Consider the following 17,139-nt stretch of genomic DNA (forward strand, 5'->3'; position numbering starts at 1 on the left):
AGAGAGAGAGAGAGAGAGAGATGAGAGAGACATATCAATTGGTTGCCTCCTGCAAGTGCCCTGATCAGGATTGAACCTGCATATCAGAATCTGCATCCCAGCTATCTGCCCCTTACAGGGAATTGATCCTAAGACCCTTCAATGTGTAGGCAGACACTCTAACCATTGAGAAACACTAGCCAGGGCCTAGTGTACGTTTTGAGTGTACCATGGTTTGGTTATACTTTAACTCCTTGAGAGACATATGGTGGATTTTTGTTTCATCAGATTTGGGCAATCATGAATAAAGCTGTTATAAACATTCATATTCAGTTTTTTTTTCCTGTGTGTGTGTGAGTGTGTGTGTGTGTGTGTGTGTGTGTGTGTGTGAGTGTGTGTGTGTGTGAGCATAAGTTGTCGATTTACTTGCGTAAATGCCTAAGAGTGGGATTGCTGAATCCTATGGCAAATGTTTGTTTCACTCTGTAAAAAAAGAGCCCAATTTTGCATCCCCATCAACTGTGTGTTAAGAGTTACATATTGCCCTGGCTGGTTTGGCTCAGTGGATAGAGCATCGGCCTACAGACTGAAGGGTCCCAGGTTCGATTCCAGTCAAGGGCACATGTCCCGGTTGCAGGCTTGATCCCCAGTGTAGGGCATGCAGGAGGCAGCCGATCAATGATTCTCTCTTATCATTGATGTTTCTATCTCTCTCTTCCTCTCCCTTACTCTCTGAAATTAATTAAAAAAAATAAAAAATTTTAAAAAAGAGTTATATACTCACACCCTCACTAGTACATTTTAAAAAAATAATAAATGTGGTAGTGATATCTTATTGTGGTTTTAATTTTTATTTCCCTAATGAATAATAATGTTGAAAAACTTTTCAATGCTTATTTGCAATCTATATTCCAGTGAAATGTATGTTCAGGTCTTTGATCTACTTGCAATTTTTTTTCTTGTTGTTGATCTTTAACTTAACTTTCTAGTACATAGAGGATATATAATCACAGAATCAAATATTATTTGCAAAACTTTTCTCCCAGTCTGTAGCTGTCTTTGCATTTCATTCGCAGTATATTTTTACAGAGCAAAAGTTTTCTATTTTCATAAAGTCCAATTTATCAAGTTATTATTTTATGAGTAACGCTTTTGAAATTTTATATAAAAACTCTTTGACAAACCTAAAGTTACACAAATTTTTAGTTACTTTTAGTGTAAGTTGTGTGGCGTGTGGCAAAGTTCATTTTTGTGCTTGTGAATGTCCTATTTTTGCACCAACATTTGTGGAAAAGGTTATCCAGTGAATTCCCTTGCACCATTGTTAAAAATCACTGGACTCTACTTGTGTGTGTACCTTTCTGGGTCTGATATTGGTTACATTGATAACAGATCTGAGTGCCAAACCTACAGTGTTTACTGCAGCTTTGTATTAAGTCTTGATATAAAATGGTTTGAATATTTACACATTGGTTTTTTTAGAGATGTTTTGAATATTTTAGTTCTCATGCCTTTACACGTAAATTTTAGAATTGGGTTGTCAATATCTACACAAAGCTTGCTGCCATTTTGATGTATTATTTTGTACATATGAAAGAAATTAAAGAATTGACATTTTAACAATGTCAAGTCTTTTAATCTATGATTATGGTAGCTCTAGATATGTAGGTCTTCTCTGTTTCATAACCCTGCTTTGTAGCATGCAGCCCAATGATCTGGGCATAATTTGTTAGACACACATCTAATTATTTATTTTTACCTTTGTGTTAGTGTATCATTTATTTCAAACTTCAATTGATCATTGCTGTTATAAAATGACACTTGATTTTTATTGAATTTATTGGGATAACATTGGCTAATAAAATTATATAGGTTGTAAAGGTATAGTTCTATAACACATCATCTGTATATTATATTATATTCACCACCCCAAGTCAAGTCTCTTCCCATCACCATTTATCCCCCCTTTACCCTATGCTATTTCCCCTTTGACCTTGTATCCTACATAGGCAATAATGTTATCTGCTACTAGAAATGGTTTGAATCTCTATATCAAATTATTTTTCTTGATCTATAAAACAGTATGATTTTCAAAAGCAGAAGTGAGATAAGATATCTTTGCTTGTCCTTGAACTTGGGGGAAAAAGTATTTATATTCCCATCATTAAGTGTACTGTTAGCTGGAAAGTTATTCTACCCAGCAAAGCTATCATGTAGAATTAAAGGTCAGATAAAGAGCTTCACAGACAGATAAAAGAAAGCTAAAGGAGTTCATCACCACTAAATCAGTGTTATGATACTAGTGGCCCAGTTCACAGATTCATGCACATTGAAAGGAAATTAATTAGAATTCCTGGGGTGGCACCATGGCTCAAAGAGCATCTGTGGAGTAAGCAGGGGGAGGGATGCAAGAAAAAGACAGAAAACTCATTCTTGGAACTTTCTATTCACAGTGCTGTCTCCAGGGCAGGGACTAATGCAGTTGGTCCCAGCTGGTGGCTGGCAGGGTGGACTGTGCGAAATGGAACCTTCTGAGGTCCCTCCCCTGCCGGCCACACCTGGGGCAGTGCCACAGCTCAAAGGGCATCTGCAGAATGAGTGGGGTTCCTCCAGCAGGTAGGTTCCATCGTCCTGGCCTGTGGGGATCAGGCCAAAACTGGCTCTCCGACATCCCCTGAGGTGTCCCAGAGTGCAAGAAGGCACTCTGCAAAGTTGTTGTCGTACAGGTTGAAGAACACAAATGCAAGTGTGCAGTAAACCAAATTTGGGGCCGACAGTGCCCTAGCAACAACATAACCCATGTATGAAGGTGGAATCGCGTGGCTCTGCGAGGAATTGGGCTCCCTCCTCTCTGTCTCTGGCATGTATCACCCGAGAACCACTGCTGCCAAGTCACTGCAGCTCAGCAGCTCCTGCATGAAGAGTCTGTCCCCTGGTGGTCAGTACTCATCATAGGTACCAGCAGGTCAGATGGTCACTTAACCTTTTATATATATAGATGTTGAAGGGTATTCTTTAAGAAGAGGAGGAAGAAGAAAGAAGAAGAAGGAGAAGAAGGAGAAGGAGAAGGAGAAGGAGAAGGAGAAGGAGAAGAAGAAGAAGAAGAAGAAGAAGAAGAAGAAGAAGAAGAAGAAGAAGAAGAAGAATGAGGAAGCATTTAAAAATATGAAAAATAAAATGCAATTAATACATACCTATCAACAATTGAATCTAAAAATCAAAATAAACCACCAAGAAATCTAATGAACAAAAGAAATTGATGATTAAAATAGAATCAGAGGCATGGAAACATTGAACAGACTGATGAAGCTCAGAGGGAAGGTGGGAGGGAGGGGCAGTAAGATCTTATATGCATACTAGAAGCACATTGCACAAAGACTCGTGCAATAGGCCTACCTTTCCCTGTTTGCTGGCACTGGTTTTCCTCCAGCTCCTGGGACCCAGGCCTTTGGTCCAGGTGCAGCGGAGAAGCCAAGCCTCGAGGCTAGACTTCTCCAGTGAGGATGCAGCGAGGCTGGGCTTCTCTGCTGAGGCCAAAGCAAGGCTTGGTAGCAAAGAAGCCAAGCCTCTTCAATCTTCAGTCTTCACTCTGGCCAGGGCCTTAGGTCTTTGTTCTGCGCCTGCATATGCAAATTATCAACCATCTTTGTTGGGTTAATTTGCATACTCATCTGATTGGCTGGTGGGCATAGTGGGGTGACACCAATTTGCATGTTCCTCTTTCATTAGTGTAGATATGTATTACCTATGGATACAGACAATAGTTTGATGAAGGATTGCAGTGGGGTGGAAACCAGGTGGATGAGGGCAATGGGGGGAAAAAGGAGGACATCTAAAACACTCTCAACAATATAAAATAAAAAATAAATTAATTAATATCCCTTATCAGGTTAAGTAAATCATCTTCTATTGCAAGTTTCTTGAGACATTTGTTAGAATTTTCTTTTTGAATTTGTTGGATATTTTTTCTGAAACTATTGAAATGATTATATATGATTTTCTTTTATATAGTCTGTATGTTAAAATATATTGATTGATTTTCAAATGTAAAACCAGCCTTTAATTCTTGTTTCTTTTTTTTTTATTTATCATCTTTATTATGTATAGGTAGATTAGGCTTGTGACTATTTTGATGAGGGTGTTCATATACATATATATATATATATATATATATCTTTAATGCTGAAATCATAATATGGGAAAAGAGGTGTTTATTACTATTCTACTTTCTGAAATGTCTTGTGTAGAATTGGTAATTTTTGTTCCTTAAATATTTGGTAGAATTCACCAGTGAAACCATCTAAACCTGGAGTTTTCTTTGTTTTGGAAAGCTTTCAACTACACACTCAATTTCTTTAGATGTACGTTTATTCTATTATTGTGGATTTTTCCATTTCCCCTTTTAGTTCTTTTATTGCCTCATGCATTTTGAAACTATGTTGTTATAGTCACACACATTTAGGATCATAAAGTAAGTCTTAACATATTAAAAATGAGAAATCACTTATATCATCTATAGTTTAAAGTTACTATGAAAGGATATTTATAAGAAGTACCAGAAAACTTTCCAGAAAGAAGAGCAAGGGAATTAACCCTGCAGGAATTCAAATGTACTATCAAGCAATTTTAATTAAAAGTATAGCATTGGCACAGGAATTAACAGATAACTTAGTGAAACTGAGTTGCAAACTCAGGAAGAATTTTAAATGTTCATGGGAAATGTATTATGGAATATCATTTAGTTTAAACCATAACTCGTCGAAACCGGTTTGGCTCAGTGGATGGAGCATCGGCCTGCGGACTGAAAGGTCCCAGGTTCGATTCCGGTCAAGGGCATGTACCTGGGTTGCTGGCACATCTCCAGTGGGAGATGTGCAGGAGGCAGCTGATCGATGTTTCTCTCTCATCGATGTTTCTGACTCTCTATCTCTCTCCCTTCCTCTCTGTAAAAAATCAATAAAGTATATAAAAAAATAAATAAATAAACCATAACTCTTCTACTTCTTAAAGCGATAACCATAAAAAAGTACGTTATATCTCCTTGAATAATTGGACAACTTATCATTGTCTAATATAATGTTTCTCTTTATCCACGATAATATTATTGTTCTAATTTCCACTTTGTTTAATATTAACAAAATTACTCCAGCTGTCGTTTTGTTAACATATGTACTATATAACTTCTTCTTTCAGGATCTTTATATCAGCATACATAAAGTGGGTTTTTTGAATAAACTACTCATATTCAAAAGAATTATTGATTTGGTTGGATTAAAATCTGCATCACACTAACTACTTTCTATTTGTTCCATCTTTGTTTCTCCTCTTTTCTGCCTTCACTTGGGTTAATTGATCATTTTTATTTAATTTTGTCTTTTCTATTGAGTCATCATATATACCTTTTGAAAAGTTGTCAGTTGTTACCTTAGGGTTTTTAATACACATTTTAATTAATATAGGGCTGACTTCAAATAAAGATAGAGTGCTTCCCCATGATTCCTTGAAGCTGAAGCTATTTGTGACAATATGGATGGACCTTGAGGGCATTATGCCAAGTGAAATAGACCACGTATAGAAAGACAAATACTGCATAGTATCACTTATATGTGGACAAACTTTTACCTATAAGACAAATAAAGTCTGAGGACTTAACATAAAACTTGGTGGCTATAGTTGATAACACTGTATTGTATAATTGATTTTTGCTAAAAGAGTAGAAATTAAATATTCTCAAAAAAGAAAACTTAAGTGTGTGAGGTGATAGATGTGTTTAATTACTAGATAGGAAATCCTTTTACAATGTATAAGTATATCAAATCACCGGGATGTACTAATACACTTTAAATATCTTACAATTTTACATGTCAGTTGTACCTTCATAAAGCTTACCAGTAAGAAAAAGAAATAAAATAGTATATGCACTATTACCTTTGTAAATAAAATTTTAAATACTCCTCACAACAGAAATACTAGCTATGTACTCTGTTACTACTTAGAGTAACTGCTAACTGACTCAACAGGTGAAACCTAAAACTGGCTGTTTTAACACAGCAAAAGTTACTTTTGTTCAAGTAAATTCTGATGGCAGTTGTCAGGGTCTCTCTGCTCTCAGATAATCTAGGGATCCAGGCTGCTTCCATCCTTTTGCTTTATCATGGAAACATAGGGTAAGCCATGTTTGCTAATAAGTGAAAGAGAAAGCATGGGAATTGCCCACTGCCTTCTGCCTAACAATACCTGGACTGTCAATGTCATTTTCCCCTTTGTCCTGGAAAAAGAGAAAGATAAGATGTGGATGAGTACTTGTAGTCTCTCCCATCAGCTGTCAATAATAAGTGTGCAATAAAATAAACTATTACAATGTGTTCATACAAATCTCTTCGTTTCTTGAAGGAGTTCCTGAGAAAGTAAGATGTACTTTGCATAATCCTATAACTTTTCAAGTGGATACTGTGTGACAGAGGCTTTCAAACACAGGATCACATTGAGTTTTTGAAGGATTATGTAACCATTTTCAGGGAGCCTTTGTCCATCTTTTACCCTATAGCACATTTCTTCCATGCCCTTTGGAATAAACTTTGTAATTTCATTAGGCTGAGAAGTATCTCCTTCCTTGTGTTGCATGGTCCAAATTTTAACTTGTGAGTCTCTGCTGTCCTCTACATGACTGAACAACTATCTACTCAGATGCCATTAGGCAAACTGAAAACCAAGATTTTCCTGAGGAGGTACACAGATCAGAAGCATTGGAAATATATTTTTTCTTTTCTTTTCTTTTTTTTACCAGAATTAGCAAGTCACCAAAGAACCAATTTTCAACTCCTAGGAGGATTCCAGTGTTTTAAAAATTCAGCTTTAGTAGATGTTTACTCCACAGTGATTTCCATGGTCATTCTTAATTTACCATTTATGAGGAAGCCATTGGTGTGCTTTTACTGGTATCTCCTTTATATTTTTAAAAATCTTTTAATTAAATTTATAGGGGTGACTTTGGTTAATAACATCATATATGTTTTAACTGTACAATTCTATATATTGCATTGTGTATTTACCATCCTAAGTCAACTCTCCTTTGGTTTTTAACTGCCTAGGTAAGCTAATCCAACTGTGTATGTGTTCATTTGCCAGTTTCAAAGACATTATAATCACATCCTACTGCAAATATCAGAAAGATTTTAAGAACTCTCTAATTTCCAGGATGTAGAACAAATCAGTACACTATGTGCCAAGTCAGAATCTACTCACTCTGGAAAACAATTGGGGAGTGGTTGAAGAGGCTAAGGGGTTGAGGGAAACCAGGCCTCTGAACATCAGTTTCCCAAGTGAACCTTTAAGTCGAAGGGGATGTTACTATCAGAGAAGTTTCAGGGGGAAGGATGGGACAGCAAGGGGTCCTCTGCAAGGAATAAGGATGCTTTTTGTCAGGGGAAGGGCAGATGATTCTAGGCCAGTGATGGGGATCCTTTTGAGCTCGGTGTGTCAGCATTTTGAAAAACCCTAAGTTAACTCTGGTGCCGTGTCACATATAGACATTTTTTGATATGTGCAACCATAGTAAAACAAATACTTATTTTTTGATATTTATGTTATATATTTAAATGCCATTTAACAAAGAAAAATCAACGAAAAGAATGACTTCGCGTGTCACCTTTGATGCGTGTCACAGGTTCGCCATCACTGTTCTAGGCTGTTCCACCAAGAGTAGGGCACAGCTTTCAGAGGAAAAGATAGTGAAGAGCAGGTTCTAGGGTATAAAGAGAGGGCACACGGGGGAAGACCAGGGGAAAGGTGCTATAATTCAGAGAAGTTCTGAGACCAGAAAGAAATACAGAGGCAGCTCTCAAGGAACACTGGAACTTGGACAGGAGGACCTTAGGTTAATAAAGCCACAGACAAGACCCAAATCATTTTTTATTTACATTGTCACCTTCCTTCTTTAGGCCTGCTTATAGTATCCTTTTACAGAGAGATAGTATGAAGAATTGAGAAAAAGAAATTAAGAGATGGAATATCTGCCTCAGGCTAGGAGGTATGGGAGCAACATGGATTGCTGATGATTTAGACCAGAGATTTAGTCTCAGGCTTGTCATTTACTAGCCATATCATAATAGGACATTATCAAGTGCTATGAGCTTCAGGTTCTTCATCTGCAAAGTGAATTTGATAAGTTCTATCTTATAGAACTATTGCAACATATGTATGTATGTGAAAAGCCTCTGGCACAGTGCCTGGCATATATTTCATCTTTATTTAATGGTGAGGAACCCTGCTTCTGGTTAAAAATCCTAATGTGTGGTATTTCAGGTCTAAGCATAGACAATTACAAAGGCTTCCCTTGGCAGGCCTCCTGAAGAAAAGCTGCCCTCCAACCTCAGATTGAATGTATCTGAAATGGATTGCAGTTCAAGATTCAGGCCTCTCTGCCAGGTCATTCCCTTCTCATATTTGCAGTCCTAGTCCCTATACTTTCATTCCAAAGTGTCTTTATATGAGGCCTTCGACAGAGGTTCTCTTCAAGGCCTATAATGAGGCCTCCTTCTGGGAGGAGGAGGAAGAGGAAATCCTGGAGACGCTTTTGCAATGTACCTTTTCACCTCTAGCCCTTCTTTTTTTGCTTCCTCTGATTCCAAGATGCATAAAACTCCTAGAGCCTTTTGTTCTGGCTCCATCAACAGTGATCAGATCCACCTGGTCTGTGCTGATCTACCTGACCCTCACTGGTGTGCTGCTCCATAAAGGAAAATAAAACAAGGAATGGTCACTTTCTTCTGTTTTACACTCCCACTTATACCATCACAGGAAGTGATTAAAGGTTTAACTTCACTGTATTTGACTTGTTGCTCTAAGCAAATACTCTGACACCTGGTAGCTTAGCTCTCACTGGAGCTCAACAGGGCTCCTGACACATGGCCATTGTTTCTAATATTTCAACCCCAGAACCTACACCCGTGTCCTCTGGGAACTTTTGCTATCCAAGACTTCTTAGAGAATAGGCAGTGAGTGCTCTTAGACACTAGACAACAAATCAGTCCAAAACACTGCTCCATAAATAAAACTCAGTACATTTTCTTAGAGAATACACTATTTCATTTGGGTATAGGTTAGTCTTCCCCAGCTGGAATCAACTCAGAGATCCTAGAATTCAACTACAAGACCAATTCCTTCCTTCTCTCCAACTGCTCTTCCATTCAAAACACCATTTTCATTCATTTCACTGACATCAAAAATATTTTCCTTGCTTAGACTTAGCCAAAGTGAACTCAAGATAACCTAATCATAACGTCATTTTAATGGAGGAGTCTCTGGCTCTCCCAGGCCAGGCAAAAGAGTGCCAGCCTGGGCATTACTTCAAGGGAATATGACACTTTTTTTTTTCCTGTTAATCCACATCTTAGGATATTTGTCCACCGATTTTTAGAGAGTGAAAGGGGGGAAGAGAGAGAAAGAGAGAGGGAGAGAGAGATGAGAGATATGAGATACATCTATTGGTTGCCAATGTTTTAATCACTCAGACCATCGTCCAAGGCTCAAATTGTATACTTTAAAGGATATCTTTGCAGATCATGTGTCTAGAACACCTAGTTCAAACATTCTGCTGAAATGTGCTGTGTGATTAACGTTTAAAAATCCTTATTGTTGAAAGTATTAAGACAGTAATCAAATTTCCTGTGTTTTTAAGAGTTCAGGACACCTTCCATACCAGTCTCAGGTGGACATTTCCTTGTTTTATCCATGATCTAAAAGTCACTGCTAATTGAATGTTTCTATTCTAGAGTTTTCTCTCAACTGAGTCTGACCCCTGCCATAGCCTGCTTCATTATAATCAACTCCCACAGAAGGAATCTTAGTTTCTGAAAGTCCCAAACTGTATTATCTCAGGGCATTTTTACTTGACTCCATCCATATGGAGTCCTACCATCTCTCTCCTGTTTACCTTGTTTGTTAGCTCTTAGTGGACATCTCACCATCTTCCTGATGGCCTTGTTGCTCCTATCCTCTAACATTCCATGACTAGCAGTATGTCCTGCTAATCCTAATGTCCCCATTATAACCCAGGGCCTTCTAAAGAGCAAGCACTCAATTCATGTTTGGGGAATAAATGATCCAGTGAGAGATTTCATTTAAGATTTAATTTCTCCTATATTTTTTAATAGGCCAAGAAAATCTTAGGTAGATATAATTTAATTTTACAGAGTAAATAAATGAGTAAAAAGTTAGCTATCTTTTATGTTTTCTCCTCTGTTGCTTAAAACTACATATTTTACTGCTGGGATCTTTCACATTTATAAGGAAATTCCTTATCTAATGCCATATTATTTTGTTCTTGTTCTTGTGCTTATTGTTACTGTAGTACTTCAGTGAACAAGGACTCACAGAAAGATGGGTGATTTCCTAATTTCTTTGGCTAAATTGTGAATTCTTATTCTTAAACCTGATAAACAGCTACAAATGTTTGGCCACTGTTATTAATAAGCTCAGATTCTGAAGCTAGTTAAGGTTTTTATTGCAAGGAAAAACAATTTAAACAGAAAAAGATAAAATCTCTGAATCACCTATATTGCACAGGCACACTAAGGTGTTCCCTCCGTATCCACCCTGGTCCTCCCCTGCTTAGAACTCTGGCTGCTGTGTTCAAATGGAGAGTGAAGAATGGTGAGCTTCAGACTTCACTCAGGGCAGGAGAAGCTGCTGGACAGGACGCTTGAACTTTCATCGGTTGTGGCAATAGTATCATCTGAGGAAACTTCAGCCTGGGCTTTCTCTCTCTCATCTCTCAAAGCTTCCTCATACAAGTTTGTGAAGGATGTGGGGTCAGTCCCATTGATCCTGGCTAGAAACTTCAGGACTTTCATCTTGGTGGTTTCAGCATGGGCCCTGGGACCCCACAGGACCTCATAACGTGGAGGATCACTGTTGGGAACCTGCTGGTACTCCAGGTACTTTTCCTGCACTAGATCTTCAGTGATTAGCTTCCTGGGATCCCCATAGATAAAATTATTCTTCCCATCATGCACTCCAACCATATTCATAATTTCCAAGATTCTTTCCTCAGAGGCTCGGTTGCCCTCCATGAAGATTATGCCCAAGATGAGTATCAGGATGCCGGTCCTGGGCATGACCTGGTCATTACTCAGCATCCCATCATAGGTGAGGTCTAGTGATTTGACAAGCACATAAGAATGGCTGGTGGCGTCCACTTCCTTCACTGCAATGCCAAAGAGAATCTCTAGGGACTCACAGGCTTTCTTGAAGATCACAGGGAAGTGATCCTTGTGCTCTCTGATGACACTCTCTAGCATATCTGCCTTTGTGATGGGCTCCTTTGTGGCATACTTGATACTCAGGTACTGCACCAAGTCATACACCTTATTTTGTAGCACTTCACTGAACAAGGACTCAGGATTTGGTAGAGTCTGCAAGGTACTTGGATCCTCTTCTTGGTGGCTTGATAGAGTGACTGTGTTGGCAGTGGAGGAGGAAGAGGCTCTCTGGAAACTCTGAAAAAGACTAAGTATCCCAGTGGCAGGAAAATCCTCTGGAGTGCCAGGGGTCAAAGGAGAGAGAGAGGAGAAGGAGGTGTTGGTGGTGCTGGTGCCTTCTTCCTCTTCAACTATGGGACCCTGTAAACCTACCAGGCCCTGTGCCTCTCTTGGGGCCTGAAGGTCTTCCTTAAGGTTGCAGCTGTCACTCTTCTGACCGTGAGGCATGACTTGTGTGGGGGACAGCTGGCCAACTGGGACCCACAGACCTGGAGGAGAGAGGGAGCGTGTCAGTACACTTAGCTGAGAAACGCATCCATGGTGGTTCTGACAAAGACAACCCACAGGTCTCCCCTTAAGGGGTGCTCTCAATTGTTTTCTTACGGCCTGTCTCCTAAGATCTAGAAGAAGTGAGATGGCTCCTCAGGGAGTAGCCAGCCAACAGAGCCAGAGGATTTCAGGGCAGATAGTACACTGGTAGGGGAGGTGGGAACTTGGCTGGTATTCAGGATATGCACCTCACCTTGACTTTTGATACTACCTGGGTGTCTTCTGATATGCTGATCTGAGGACACATGCTTCAGACCAAGGTCCTCACCTCCCAGTTCCTATGATAATTGGGGCATACCTCAAGATGCAGATTACAGGCACAGTCCTCTTCCCCCAGTATTGTCAGGAGGGGTGGGGACACCTGTGAAGTCTCCATTTTTCTGGAGTAGATGTTTACCTCTGTGTGCACTCTGAGTCCCAATCTTTCCCATGCCATAGTGTGGACCAGCACTCACCAACCTTTAGGACCTTATGGACCACCAGTGGTCCACGAACTACTAGTTGGCGACCGCTGGTCTGGGCTACACCACTCTGCATAGCTCCTTTGATTTCCTAAGGAGGAAGTGAGGGGGGACCACAGCTAGACACACTTGCCTAGGGCCACCTGGGGCTGATAGCAAGCACTACATTGGTTTCTGTGGGGTCTCCTTTGTCTGGAGTAGGAGAGTCCATTATGTCATTAACACTAGAAAGACTGAAACTTAGTATACACCTATATTGCCCAAAAGCAGTCAGAATGACTGCATTGTGACAGAATAATATCGGAGCACTCTTCACTTATGTTCCGTAGCTTTTCCAATAACTCACTTCTATTCGACATTTCTTTCATGAATTTAGGGCGCAAAAGAAATAAAATAAACAACTTATTAGGACAAGTATCACTGCATAAAGATTCGAATAACAAGTACTAGTTTAGCTTATTGAGAAACTGCAACTTATCAAGTATCGACAATTTATCATGTACTTGTATGTTATCATGTGACGGTAATCGAAAAAAATGAAAACTGTTATTTTAATACAGAACCCAACTGGTCATATAAGAAATTTACTCAATTCAATAATAAGAGTCATTTGATTATTTAAAATTCCCCCCCCCCCAAGCAGTCAAAATGACTGCTTTTGGGCAATATAGGTATATATATATATATATATATATATATATATATATATATATCAGAAATGAAGGGGGGGGAGGTAACTACAATTATTAATAAACGCATTTATATGTTGTACAAAAAGTCACAAAATTCTAAGACATTGTGTCCTTATATACATAATTGTTTTAGTAATTGAAAAGCAGTCAAAATGACTTCCTTGAGCAATCTACTGTTAATCTTTACTCCTGAAAGTTCTTGCTCCATCCCCCACCACAGCAGACCTAACATGCATCCTCAGATTGAAGATTCCACTCTTTAAGAGGAATCACTTCCCCCACCCCACATGGAAGAAGTGATAGCCTATCATACATGGCCATCTCTGCTTAGTGTCTTCCAGGTATGATATCAGGGGCTGGTACCAACTGGTCTGGGGTGGGGCTGCCCTTGGGGCTGCTTCAGAGTATTCAGCTTTACATCTGGAAGGACATAAGGCCACCCTTACCCCCTCACCTGCCATCTTGTCCTCAGACTTCCCTGAGACTAAAGTGAAAAGACACCACATCCAACAACGCCTGCCTGAGGCCTCCCAGAGCTGGCAGCAAGAACAGGGCAGGTTACTATGGAATGCACTCTCTCTGACTTGGGGAGGTACCCTCAACCCTCTTTGATACAGTCACAACTACTCCTGACAGGGCTTAGGGAACCTACATTCTGCTGACCTGAGAATCCCTCAATCCGGCCATAGCCCCAGTCTCCCTGGCAACAATGTCATGGATTTACAGAGATTTGGGAGAGGTGCCTCTGTTATAGGATTACTGGGCAGGAGGAATAGGAAAACTGAGACAGGAAAGTTAAAACAAAGTCAAACTGTGGGCAATTTACAGCCAGTTTATAAATAACAAGCCATTTTCTTCCCCAGCCAAGGACATGAGAACAAATGGTTTTAAAAAATTCTCCTTAATGAAAGAATGCAGAAAGGGAAGGAGAAAGGGGAAAGGATAAAAAGGGGCAGTTATACTCCCTGAACAGAGAAGCCAGCAGTTTCAAGGCTTGGCAAGATAAAGTTGCCAGGTGCTTCTCATGAAGTCTGGGAAGGCCACAGCAAAGTAAAGAGAGACCTTGAGAAATAATCTGTACCAAAATATTCAGAAGAAACATTTTGAGACAAATAGACAGGATGGTATAGAATGCCTCGGACCCCCAGCCAACCTGCTCTTCAGATTAGCTGAGAGCCCACCTGTGCTTCATAAGCCAGCTGTATAGGTTTGCTTGCTTTGCTTTTTCAACACAGGTGCATGCTTTAATTGCCTTAATAAATTGGCTTTTCACAACACAGTCAAGGTCTCTTGGATAACTTCATTCATATGAGAAGTCAAGGATCAAGGTTGGGAACAGACCTCTCCACTGGCTCAGGGGGCTGTCTGCTAACACCTCTCTGGTGTCAGTGAGAGGTGCCTATAACACCTCTGCATTACAGCTTTGCCCGAGGTTGACAACAGGAGTGAGCGGATGTTGGATGTCTGATGTCAGATGTTGGTAGGTGGGGCCCTCTGTGTCCACACCAGTGGTTCTCAACCTTGGCTGCACGTGAGAATCACCTGGGAATCTTCTTAAAATCCTGAGTTCTGGGCCTCAGCCTTCGGATATTCTGTTTCTTTGTCACTAATGTTGTGGCCCCACCCAATAACAAAGACCTCTCTGGTACTGAATTGGGGGGATATTTCAGTCTTCCTCAAGGTATTCATATTTACTCCTGACAGGGCCCACTCTGTTGGCCTGAGGATGTGTCCTGAAAATCAAGGGCATCTCTCTGAGACCCTGACATGTAACTGGGGATTGGGGGTGATCTTTCTGTCAACCAGACTTGGAGCCTCACAGGACTGATAGCAGAGGAAGGTGCCTGTGGGAAACTCCTCTGTCCGTGGTGGGAGATTTCTTCAGGATCCTTACCTTGATGACTGGCAGAGTCTGGGACTCCTCACCTCGCTGACCTGATTCTGGTTTTCTCAGTTGAAGCCTTATCTCCCTGGAACTCCAAACGTCAAAGTCGGAAAAGAATACCTGCAAGGATCCCCAGACTGAAAGCAAGCTCAGACCAGGCTAGAGCTCATTCTGTTCTGTAAATGCTCCTGGCTCCTTAATTAAATGCTCTCTGGGAGACTCCGCCCCCTCTGCCAGCTGGACGCATTTGCTCAAGTGCAAGTCTTTCAGAAAATGGTTTTGGTTCCCAGGTTAAATGCTAGATGGGAAAACAGCAGCAGCCATGTTCGGTGGTCGAGATTCAGAAAAGAAGCAGACCTTTCTATGGGGTCTCTTCACCCACCAGACATACAGTTGGAAACATTTTGTTCTAAAAGTTTATTTTCCACACTGAAGAGGTTGAGCAGCATGATGTGTGGCCTCCCTAATTTTTGAGATTACCTAATATTGCATTGTTCAGTGCAGTAATTTCAGTTTTTCTTAAGCTTCCTTGATATTAACAAATATATTTTACATCTCTACCAAGCATGGGTGTACCTTTCGTTCACCCTGATGCTTGCTATTCTATTTTTAGTCCATTCCTTTTATTCTATTAAAATGTTTTTATTTAAGGCATAGACTTAGTCACTAAAGTGGTTTCAGGTGGTTATTAGCATGGACTCTGGAGTCATACTTCATTAATTCGGCCAACCTTTCTGGATATCTGATACTATGCCAGGACGACTTGCATCTACAGTCTGAGGTGAGGCCTCAGATTTGTGCAATGAAGCAGGGGCAGAAGTTTAGAAAGTTTACTCCTATATGTCCTGTCATCAGTCATCTATTATAGGTGATCAATAAGCCCAAACTTCACTGTTGCCTCTCACTCCTCTGACGGAAACACAAGTACTAGTAACTGGTTCAACACAGGTTTTCTCATGTTTTTTTTTATTATTTAGATTTTGTTGTTGACATTTTTGGTCGGCTGAAAAATTCATACTGACCCCAAAGCTCGCATACACCAGAACCCAGAACTTGTAAATTCCTCCTCCTTTGGGAAAAAGGTCTTTGTAGATATTATTAATTTAAGCATCTTTTGATGAGTGAATTATCCTGGAGTATCTAGGTTAGCCTTCAATGCAATCACATGTGTCCCGTTAAGAAGAAGGCAGAACAATCAAGAGAGGAGACAATGTGAATGTGAAGCAGGGAGATATTTGAACATGCTCACCTTGAAGACTGCTGTCATGTCGCCAAAAGCCAAGGCATGTCTGCAGCTACCAGATGGTGGGAGAGGCAAGGAATAGATTCTGCCCTAGAGTCCCCAGGTGAAGTGTGGCCCTTTGGGGCCCTTTGAATTTACCCCATGAAACTGATTTGGAGCATCTGGCTTCCAGAACTCTAAGAGAATAAAATTCTGTTATTTTAGCCAACCAGTTCATGGTAGTTTGATACAGCAGCCCTAGGAAACTGATATATAATCATGTATTTGTTTTCATTCGCCCCTTTAAAATTTTCCAGGCTTGATTTTGGGAGTGGAAGACAGCAATACAAACTTCATTGTCATTTTGGCAACTACAGGTAAGGCAATAAATCCATAACTACTTTAAGGGGATTGACATGTTTACTTACAATATTTTGCTTCACATTAGTAAATATGGTATACTTCTCTAGTTATTTGGGACATTTAAAAAAATTCTGAACCTCTCAGTAAACTTTTATATTTGCCTATATGAAGAGCTCATACATTTTTGTGATTTGTCACTTCTCTTAGGTAACTTTTGGAGTTGTTGCTGTGGTGAATGGGGTATTGCCTATTACATATTCTAATTAGTCATTGTTTTCATGTGTCAAAGCTCTGGATTTTGTTATATTGCTCTCCCAACGAATATCTTTTTGAACTCTCTTATTTATTTGCATATTCCACAGACTCATTCCTTTTAATTATCTAGGCAGATGGCCATATTGTTGCCGAAGAGTATCTCCTTCTTTTCAATATTCATAACTCTTATTTTTACATCCTTATCTCTGGCTTTGTGTTCCAGTGCAGTTTTGAAGAGTAGTGGGGGCAGTATACCTGTCTTGTTTCTGACTTGAATAAGAATGCTTCTAACATTTCAAGTCTAACTATGTTTGCTGTAGAATTTAGGAAAGAGGGTTCCTCCTAATCTTATTTTGTCAGAAGTCTGTACCATGAACTCATGTTGAATTTCTTTCAAATACGTTTTCTTTATCCATTGGCACAATCAAATCGTCTTTTCCCCTCTAATTTGCTAATGTAGGAAGTTACAATT

The 17,139-nt window shown here is 39.8% G+C and overlaps 1 protein-coding gene and 1 pseudogene across 2 annotated transcripts in view; one reads left to right on the forward strand and one right to left on the reverse strand.

Moving 5' to 3' along the window:
* Positions 1–17,139, forward strand: part of LOC308511838 (neurofilament light polypeptide-like) — a 1,188,981-nt pseudogene that overhangs the window by 976,106 nt on the left and 195,736 nt on the right. The gene's annotated exons all lie outside the window — the stretch shown is intronic.
* LOC308511384 (putative MAGE domain-containing protein MAGEA13P) lies at positions 10,647–11,687 on the reverse strand (the record flags this gene model as incomplete). Its single annotated transcript, XM_081081410.1, has 1 exon — positions 10,647–11,687. One exon carries the CDS (start codon positions 11,685–11,687, stop codon positions 10,647–10,649), a length of 1,041 nt encoding a protein of 346 aa, XP_080937536.1.

This window comes from Myotis nattereri (assembly GCF_964212035.1).
Source record: "Myotis nattereri genome assembly, chromosome: X".
NCBI lineage: Eukaryota > Metazoa > Chordata > Mammalia > Chiroptera > Vespertilionidae > Myotis > Myotis nattereri.